Source organism: Tetrao urogallus, assembly GCF_951394365.1.
Source record: "Tetrao urogallus genome assembly, chromosome: 7".
Lineage (NCBI taxonomy): Eukaryota > Metazoa > Chordata > Aves > Galliformes > Phasianidae > Tetrao > Tetrao urogallus.
This window is the reverse complement of record NC_136820.1, coordinates 19334891-19345386: the sequence shown is the minus strand read 5'-3', so window position 1 is coordinate 19345386 and position 10496 is coordinate 19334891. Positions and strand designations below refer to the sequence as shown.

At 38.2% G+C, this 10496-nt stretch overlaps 1 protein-coding gene across 2 annotated transcripts in view; it reads right to left on the bottom strand.

Annotated features, from left to right (window-relative positions):
- Positions 1 to 1652: 1652 nt before the first annotated feature.
- Positions 1653 to 10496, bottom strand: part of HIBADH (3-hydroxyisobutyrate dehydrogenase) — a gene marked incomplete at both ends in the record, with an annotated part of 80265 nt that continues 71421 nt past the window's right edge. For both annotated transcript variants that reach the window (XM_079538572.1, XM_079538573.1), the window contains 2 exons: positions 1653 to 1811; positions 6144 to 6300. In XM_079538572.1, the coding sequence (XP_079394698.1) occupies positions 1653 to 1811; positions 6144 to 6300 (316 nt within the window). The remainder of the gene's footprint in view (positions 1812 to 6143; positions 6301 to 10496) is intronic.

Sequence of the window (10496 nt, the reverse complement as noted above, 5' to 3'; positions counted from 1 at the left end):
TGTGTGAGGCAGGAATGCTGTAGGAAAAAAAACACCTCTATGTGATCTTGCAGTCAAAGGTTGAGCCACACACCTCTAACAGTGGTTCCACATTTGTGCATTTTCCAGCACTCATGCGGTTGACTTGGTAATTTTAATAGTTTTTATTGCGGATAGTTTTGTGTCAGATCTCAAGGAATGAATGGACTCAACAGCTTTATCAAATGAGAGAAGGACAACTATTAAAAAGCAGGATTGCTCCTGGTAGTCTTCAACTCGTACATTAACAAGCCCCTAAGCTCTGAATAACCTGGGACATCATAGTCTTTGAAGCAAACTGAAAGGATACCAGATCAATCTGTAGTTTAATGACTTCATATAATGTTACTAACAGGTTAAAATGTAACGTTCAAGTTATCAAAGTCACTGAATTAAGCTAATTCAAACACAAAATTTTCTTACCTGAATGCGCACATATAAAGGGATCTGTCACAGAACCCAAATTGGAATGTAAATGCATAATGGACCCGATTGAGCTTAGAACCTGTGAGTCAGTATGGATGTGAACACTTACATTTACAAATTTAAGTTTATAATACACCTAATAAGTAATACACCTGTATTTTGCCAGAAGCAGTGAACGGTTAAGGTAATACGTAGGCAAATATACTACTGTATGCATCACACAGTCAAGAGTTCCTCAAAAGCCTGTTACTGAAAGATAACTTGTAAAAACCCAAGCAAATAAAAATATAAGACCACTTAGTACGTTTTTAGTGAATTGTGTGTGTGCAAGATTGCATCAAAACTAAAAGCAAATAACCATAGAGCAAGTATTTACCAGCATAGATTTTTATTTCTTCTCAAAATAATGGGGTTTAGGTTTATATTACTGCAGTAGTTACCTAAAGCAAATGCACACTTGGTTAGAACTTCTGGAAAGTGCTGTTTTTGAGCTCTGAAAATGTGTGACAGAAAACGTGTGACAGAATACAAGAAAATATAAAACTGGGTTAGCAAAATACAGTAAGAGTTTTACAGCAGAGACACGCATACCATGTTATTTTAACTAAGTCTACCAGGCAAACATGCTGTAACAGCTCTCCACTTAGTAACATGTGCCTATAAACTTAATCTGCAACCTGAACCCCAGGTAAAATTCACTACATATCAATCCAAGGCTAGTAGGTCCAAGGAAAAAAATAATAAAATCCATCTCAAGCTGTGTTTCTTCATTGAAAAAGAAATCTTCCCTTTTTCCATACAGTATTCACTTTTAGTTTTGATAGATCACTATATATCATTAAATCACTATATAACTTTACTCTTCAAGATTCACCTAAGTTTGCGGTTGTAACGTAAATTATTTTATATGCAATTAAGTGTTCAATAAAAAAAAATATTCATTTATTTATTGCATCTAGTGAAAAAACTTTTGATGGTTCTTATAAAACGAAATCACTGTCTGGCTAGTTGCCAAACAACCCCTTCCTCTGGCTCACTCTTTCAAGAATTGATGAAGTCCCAGAGTTTGCTGTGATTTAGACAACCAAAGATTATTAGTCTGTATGAGATCAGAATGCACAGTATTTCATTAAACCCATATATTTCTCAAATGAGCTGTAAGGATAAAAAAGTGTGGTTTATTATTGTGTCCATTGCCAAAGGACAGCTCACAAGCTTTCCTCCTCACGTAAAAACTGGAACACAGCTGAGAAATCTTTCAGGGCATAGCCTTTTGCACACATCATCCTGTAGATCTGATGTGCCTGGGATCCCAAAGGAACTGGAGTCTTTGTGTTGGTGGCAGAAATCTGGGCCAGGCCAAGATCCTGAGAAGAAGGAGAGAGAGAAAGAGGGCAGAGAGGAAGAAGGGAAGGAAAGGAAAACAGTCAACAAAAAAATGACAAGATTATCAATAGCCATGTACATACAATATGTTAAATGACTTTCATTGTTAAGAGAAGTCTACTGTATAAGATTTCAGTCCTGGAAGAAAGAAGTCTTTGTTTAGTTTTTAATTTTGAAAACAATAACTCAATGTTATTCAACAGGAAAACAAAACAAAACCCAACCCGAAAACCCAGCTCACACACAGCTCTACAAAGAAGACAACTTCCTTCAGGACAGAGGGAATTTTCTTGATCACTGTGCAACCTGATAGCAAGGCTGAGACTTTTTTTTCCTCCACTTTACTACACTATCTCCAAAACTAAAATTCTTCTGGATATTCACTTAAGTATTTCACATACGTTTCATACTGGTTGAGTGAGACATTTTTTTTGCTAAAAACAGGTTAAAAACAAAGCTGGAGGTATTTGAACAGCAACAAAATTGAAGCCTCTCATTTTACCTACATTTACTGTAATGTGACCATGCAATTAATGAAAGAATGATGACGGGAAATAGAGACTAATTCGATTGCATTTTTAAACACTAAGTTTGGGGCAAAAAATGAGGTCGTCAAGAAGAATAATTTGAAATCGTATCCTCCCAGAGCATTTGGTCAACTATATCTACAATCCAAAATAAACAGGAGAAAAATGAAAGGCAAGTACCAGCACAATGACTAACTAAAGTTAGAAAAAAATCAGCTTCATGCTGGACAGAAATGACGAGTCAGATTGGAGGATGTCTTAAATTTTAAAGCTGAATCAGACATGAAGCTTACTGACGAAAGAATAGCTAACAAGGGCCTGGATACAGAAACAGATCTCTTTCTAAGTATGACAGTAATGCCTGCTCTCAAGGTTGCCTTTATAAGGTATTGCAAGAGGATGGAACTTAATTATGAGGTCCATATTTTAAGAAAGCTGCAGAAATACTTCTCCAGAGTTACTAGTGTGCGACTACATTTGCTGTCCATCCAAGACTGCAACGGCTCATAGAATTCGCACCTTTACTGGGTTTAATTTAAAAATATATCCATATTTATGACAAATAAGAAGAACTGAGAGACTGTAGTAGTGCTGAGAGCACTTTTGGCTTCTCAAGAATGACTTACAAGACAGGTCTTTACTTTCTGTGCATCTGTATTTGAATTAGCACAAGGAAATTCAAGATCTTACTCTATTCTCTAAATGTCACTTCGATCTGTAAATCGGCCCTATAAAGGTCATTCTGATACAAATCAGAATTATAGTTACTCTTCCTATTACCCTTGAATGACTTCAAGATCTAGGAAAATGGGAAAAACATACGTATCAGATGCCACAGGATTCAGATAAGATTCCTCATTTGCATCACTGCAGATCATTCCTTTTTGCCTAGCAATGACTGATGACTTAAGTCTAAGAATAGTGACTTTAGCCTAATTTACAGTAAGATATTCCACGATGTAATCCTAATCTTGTCCAGCCCCTCTTTGTGAAATGTTGCCATATTGTCCACTTCATTCAAAAAATCTTAAATCACTTCATGTAATAGGAGAACAGCAAAATCATCCTGCTCCAAACTAATGAAGGTCCTTAGTTTCAGTAGCAGTGGTTTATTTTTCTCTAAAGGGGCTTGCACAAAAACAGTCCCTGAAAATTCTCAACAGACTGCTAGCACAAGGACAATTTTATAAAGCAGGTCTGTTTGCTTTTACAATGAAATCTGGGCTCCAAGATGGCTGAAATATTAGATAGCATCTCTGCGCTTACTTGAACTAGGACTCCTGACTCCAAAGTCAGGAAGGTCCTAGGGGTTTCTGATTGTTTGTGTTTAAAATTTCGTTTTGTTAATGGGAACTTTGAAGGAATAAAAACACAAATTGTACATAAAGTTTATCTTTAGCTTTAGGTTGTAAAAGATCTTTTCTCTCAAAGCTGGAGATTCCTTGAGTGAAATAGCAGAAAACAACTCTAAAGGAAATTTGTCTTTTGCTGACCTTTCTGAAGAAGTGAAAATCAGAGCATAATTTACAGGTCCTCTCATACCCTACGAAGTTGATAAAATCTTGCAGATGTCTTACTGTACCAACTATTTTGCTCACTTTTTCTCAGCTTGGAAAAGGGAAACAGATTCTCTTTCAGGAGACAGTTGCAAACCTATTTTAAAAAAGTGAAAAACAACAACAACAACAAAACGATCCACAAAAAATGGTCACAGTAGAAATGTGTGGTTCCTTAGACTTATTTTGGAGCTGATGTAAACGAAACTTTGTCATTTGAAATATAGCACAATCAGTCAAGAATACTATGATATAAATCTTGCTTTTCTCAGGATTCAAGGACAACATTTACTCAGTAACCATGCTGCGAATATAGTTGGCTTTTGCTTCTTGTAAGTGGCAAAAGCATGTTTTGTACTTCCCAGACAAGAGTCCCCAACTCAACTTATATACTACATGATCTATCACATACCAGGATGAAAGGGATCATAGAAGTCCTCTGACAACTAAGGAGCAGTGCCTTAAAACTGGTCACTACTTCACCGTGTAACATCACAAACGTGATCAGCCTTCTCTTGGCTCCTTACTCATTCAAGTAATTTTCTATCAACACTGAACAGGCAAGAGAGGAATTTATTGTCTTTCCCTCTTACTGAGGCAGCCTATAGGCTGTCTAGAAGACAAGACGGGCAGGTGAGGCATCAGAAAAAGAGCAATTAAAAATATCTGAGAAACAATCCTCTTATGTGTTGATAATACTTTAAACAAAAGCTGACAGTTTCAACAAACAAGCACAGGCCAAGCTGCTGTTCCTCCAACGAAGATCTTAGACAAAGGTTCCTCTTAGAAGCAGAACAAAAGGGAGAAAAAATTCACCATGTACACAGAAAGTTAAAAGGGAGGGGAATATGTCCCGTCCTATTTGTATTATGAGGTTAATCAAGACAAGAGTAACAGTTAAGAACCAGAAGAACAGAGATTCCACCGTGAAACAATGCACAACAGGCAGAAGGGATTTTGAAAGCTGCACGTGATAGAAACAAGAGCTTTGAAACACTGCCAGGATCAGGTTGCTTATCTCCAATCAATAACCCTGGCCAACCTCAAATGCATAATATGAAGCATTTTATAAATCAGGAATTTTAATAATGTTTTCTTGTCTCCTATGTCCAATGACATGAACATGACATAAAAACTGCTGCTTTCCAGTATTTTAACACATCCCTCAAAGACATGAAAGCTGCTGGCTGTTGTTGCATAAACTTAGAATACTTCACACCAGCCATCAAGGGATGAGATCAGAGTTCTCTTCCAGGGCTGTTTTTGTAATTCACCTTAGGCAATCATTGTGTAAAAGCAGAAGTAGTTCAAAAGTCAGTGCCCTACAGTTCCTCCCTCCAACTGCATCCTCATCAGCATGATGCACAGCCCTGACCTCCTTGCCTACTTTCCTCTGGCCTCCAAGGGCTTTGCTTTCCCGACCACAGAGTGAGTCAGGACCATGCTTTTCCTCGAACAGCCAAGAGTGTGGCAGTAAGCATACCCTCCTGGGATGGGATAGCTGTAAGTTACAACTTCTTCATGCTGAAAAGGACCTAAAACCCAGATCTCTCACTTTGCAGACAAATAATTTAAATCACTGGGTTATTACTTCTAAGAAGGATTACATTTGCCACCACTGACAACAATTCAAGAGAGGTCACAGCACAGCGCAGGCACCTGTAGAAAATCAGTCTGCAGAGGCTGTGGGTTGAAGCCTGTCTGCATTATGCATTTCACATGACCTTAGACATTCACAACACCTTAGGAACTGGCTCAGCAAGGAAGAGAATGCCAGAAGGCATTTGTGGTAGCACAGCATAAGGTATCTGGAAGAGATTAGGCCAAAGGTTTTAGATGCTTTTGCCATTATGGGCAACTAATTTGTTCAGCAGGGTTTTCCTGAACTTGAGCTGAGGCTCTTAAGTTCCAGAGCAGTCATGCAAGAGCCACCTAAAAAGCTTGCTGAGCACTTGCCATACACACGAGTCCATCGGGAGCTTAAGGACAACTGAGAACTGAGAAGTGCATATCATCTCATTGAGTGGCTCTGCAGCAGGAATAGCTAGGAAGAGGCTGGAGATTAAAGGAAAGCCCACTACACTACTCGTTAATTCAGAGCTACAGTAATAGTTTGAGATGTCCTCTGTCGATGCACACACATTTCCTTGTAATCATAAATTTTCATTGAGAATGCTTGCTAGAAGCCCAGAGAGAAGCAACTATACCTTTACATGTAAGCATTCTGTACCTTAGCCATGAGCGTTGTTCCAAAGCCTCCTTGATAATTATTAGCAGATGGTACTCCTTCCATCACTCCAGGAACAGGGTTGTACGTATCGCTTGACCAACAGCGACCCGAGCTCATATTTAGAATTTTGGCCAGCAGCTTTGGGTCAAGCCCTAATCTGTCAAAGGTCAAGGAAGAGAACTGTTAATGTCAAAATGCGCAAGACATGGGTGACTTGTTTTATATTTTAGGACTCTGCCATCATTTCTCTCCCTTTACTACAAGCCATGAAAAATGACACAGTATTGATATTGGGGGTAGCAGAGCTGTATTTTAGATTAAAGACCATCAATCCACCATTTAAGCAGTAGGTTTTCAGAGCTTTTTTCCTTTGTACTAAGCAAAGTGTCTTCAATCTAGCAATCTAGCAATTCCGAAAGCGCAAGCAAAATAAAGGCCTTGTCAGAAGTGCAGCTCCCTTCTAATTGTTACAAGGCATTCTGTTCTGCCAGTGACTAGATCACATGCCTCTTTTTTGTAACAAAATTGTACTATCTAGAGCTGAACAAAGCAAATAATTGAGAAGCAAGTACCAAACCTGATATATTTCTAAAAATATATATATTACTATTGTATACATCTGCATTTTGCTTCGCTATGACTTGATCGTCATTACATACTCTAGCTTATGAGGCAAGTCCGCCTCTTACTGTGACATATGCAATCTATTCACAAACATACATCATAGTTCTGGGTCAACTGTTGATAAGGTTACTGATCCTGGTAAAACAAAGCTTGTTCAAGTATAAAATTTGTTCTAGAATGGTTCCATTTGTTTGAAAAGAGAGCTGATGGCATAAACTGCTGCTCAGTGTAGACTGAAAGTATATTAATATTTTAGAAAATTAACTGTTTTATGAATTTGTATTAATGCTGATATCAAGTTGCTAATATAAATTTTACTCTAATTACATTTATACCAACACTAATCAACAGTAGTTTATCTGATCCTGTAGAAATGGTCAGTTACAGCTGTACAAGAAAGAAATCAAGGTAATTATTTCCAGTAGCAATCAAAGATGAGAAAAGCACATTTTAAAATGAATATATCAACCCCCCTTTGCCAGGGACAAGAAAACAGGATAAAAATAAAAAAAACTTTCCCACAAAATTCCAGGGGAGCTTTACCCTTTACACAAGTCCTTACATTAGCTTTTACCACAGACTTTTTGCAGATCTCCATAGCCATTGGAATCCTAACACCCCTCCCAGGCTCTGCAGCTCTCTAGGTTTTAATTTTTAGGTGATTAAATCTCATTATCAGTGGAATAGTTCCTAAATTTATCTATTTATTCCAATAGGATTTTAGGATTTGAAAAACAATGTCTCAGGCAGCAATCTCTACAATATGCTTCCTGTTCCCACAACAGCACAAGACTCTGTTTTCCTAATGCAAAGCAAGATCACTTTCTGTACTGCAAAGATACCTTTGTAGCATCACTGCTGTACAGCCTTATTTATGACTTGCTGCACCAGCCCCTGGGGCTGGGCTTTATCCTCCTCCCCATTTACTGAAGTCCTCTGAAAGCTTTCAATTGCCACTTCTTTAAAAAAAAAAAAAAAAGAAAAGTATTTTCCAGCACCAATATGTCCTCACAGTGTTTTAATTGTACTTTTATCCTGTATAGCGTATCAAAATCTTCGTCAACAACCTCTCAAAATAAAGGCTTTAATTGTTGTCATCAAAAATACCAAAACCAAATGCAACCGAACCAAACCAACCAACCAAAAAACCCCAGATGCACTGGGAGCACACAATGCCTGAGCTTTCAAGCACAAAGCAGCTGCTTTTTGGCCAAAAGAAATCTTTTGGTTTGTTTGTTTCCTTATAGTTCTTACACCCAGATCAGTATTTTTAGCAGTGCAGTGCCTGCATGCAGTGATCTGTAATTACAGCTACAAGTACACGGCAAGGCAGAGAACCTATTATTTCCAAATGCATACAACCCTTCCCAAAAATGCTCTCCTCACAGTGTACCAACTACCTCTCTGTGAAAATACATTTTAAAAGATAACTGTGTGTCAGACAGATATGTAAAATACCACCTGCATTACATCTGGCACATTTTTGCTCCAGCAAAGGAAAAAGGCAGACAGCATCAGTTTAAATCCCTGCTCCTTCAAACTCCGCTGATCTTAAAACATCATGCAGATTCTCTGCAGGAGACCTGAACCTATTTTTTTTTCTCCTTTGCAGCAAGTGTATCATTAATAAGAGCAAGTTAGAAGTGCTTTGCATTTCATCTTTCTAAGGATTCATCCAGTGGTGCATATATAACTGACAGTTAAAATTAGACATATTAAAATCAGTTACTGAAGAAGTCCTCTGTCTTCCACTGTGCCCAAGGCTTGTAATGGTCTGAAACTAGCTAGAATATACAGTAATTGTCATTCAGTGAGAGTCTATCCTAGAAAGTCATGCTTCAGTGGAGAAGACTGAGTTTCCATTTGAAATCAACAAATTAATCCGAGACAGGTATCTGAAAGGGCAAGTTTAATAGGAAGCAGCTACTGGGCTCTCAACCATGATAAAATGTTATTGCTGTTTCCCTGTAAATTGGCTGGGAACATATGATACTCTCTGCATAAGAGCTCCATTGCTGCTCAGGAGATATACTGCTCAAGCTATCAAAATGATGACAGTCTGCCAGTCCCCATAACAACTTGCCATTGGATGTTGCAAGAGCTTGTTCATGTGCATGTGAATTTACAATTACCAAAATATTCCTCTCCCTTATAAGCATAAAAGAAGTCTACGTATTAACTGTACTTCTAATAGAGCACCAAAACAATTCACTGCCTCAAATTACAGCTTCTTCAGTAACACTCCTCATGAAACAAACAGCAGAAACTAAGCAATGAGCACACAAGCAACAACAAAAAATGCTTCAAGTAGGATCCCTTTGAGCCACTGCTCAATATTTAAGATTTACCGAGCTTTGGCAAAATAACATACTGCATTTTTCACACATACCTCCAGGAGTTCAGTCTGGAACAGAGAGAGAAACTCACAAGACATTTCACAGAAAAGAAAAAAATATATGCCGTCATATTATGGTGTATATGTCTCATTTTATGGTGTAACAACTGTAGTAGCTGAACTGTTGATTCACATCTCAAGGTGCTTGGGAGAAATACCGTATGAAGTTGCAAAATATTCAAATGGAACCTTACAACCTTTCTACCACAGCTAAAAATGATCGTGCTACCGGTGTTTTAAACAAAGTAAGTGCTCTGAAGCATCATTAGTAACCTTCAGAGACTTAAATAAAGACAGCAGAGACAGAGTTCTCAGGGGAATTCAGTTTTAAGGCCTTCTTTCCAAAATTTGTGATGGGAATGCGCTCAGGGCTACATGCCTCAGGCTGGTGCACAGGCCTCTCTTATGCTGCTGACTCCCATTTCTGCTCATCTACAGCCCAACTAAAACCAGATCTGGAGGCTTGGCAACACTTGGCAAAGTTCTTTCACCATCTTTGCACTTTAAAGATCTAAAACAGCAAGGAAGCACAAACTAATATACAGTAAAACTGCTAAGGAAACAGCAGTATTTTTGACAGATTTGTCTGGGTACCAGAGTAGTTCCTTCTAGGGGAGACGACTTCCTCTGCTGTTAGAAGCCCAACGGTGATGCTGCAGTGCCAAAGACCACTTACTGCTGTCATGGTCCTTCATATCCCAACCCCATTAAACTACCTTGTACTATCTTGTGTCAGCAGAGAAGCCCTTCCCTGAGCCTCTGCAGGGACCAAGCACTGCTTGATGAGCAGCAGCTTCCATCTGACCCAAACACAAACTCGTTATCATCAATAACTCATTTCCAAGCCTTACTTTGCTAGTATTAGACATTGCCACACTGGAACTCAGAACTCAGTAAGCTACTGACATTCAGATGAGAAAAAGAAAAAAAGAGTAAGAAAAGTAGTCTCTGACTGTGGATAGTTTCAACTAATGATTTTATTTCTTATTTGTGAAGCTTACACATATTCTGTGCATTGATTTGACACAGTAATTCACTATGGCATTTTGAGATATGCACATTACTGAATGTGTTTAAAAACAGTTTGGATGCGGTGCTCAGGGACATGATTTAGGAGTTGTTTGTTAGAGTTAAGGTGGTATGGTTAGGTTGTGGTTGGACTTGATGATCTTGAGGGTCTTTTCCAACCTGAGCAGTTCTGTGATTCTATCATCCATAAAAACATGTCGTAAAATCTACTTATGTGAAATTTTTCTACTGAGGAGTGTCACTATCATGCTAGAAAATCAGTAATACAAACGAAAATGTAAATTCATTTCCAGAATGTCTGCCAC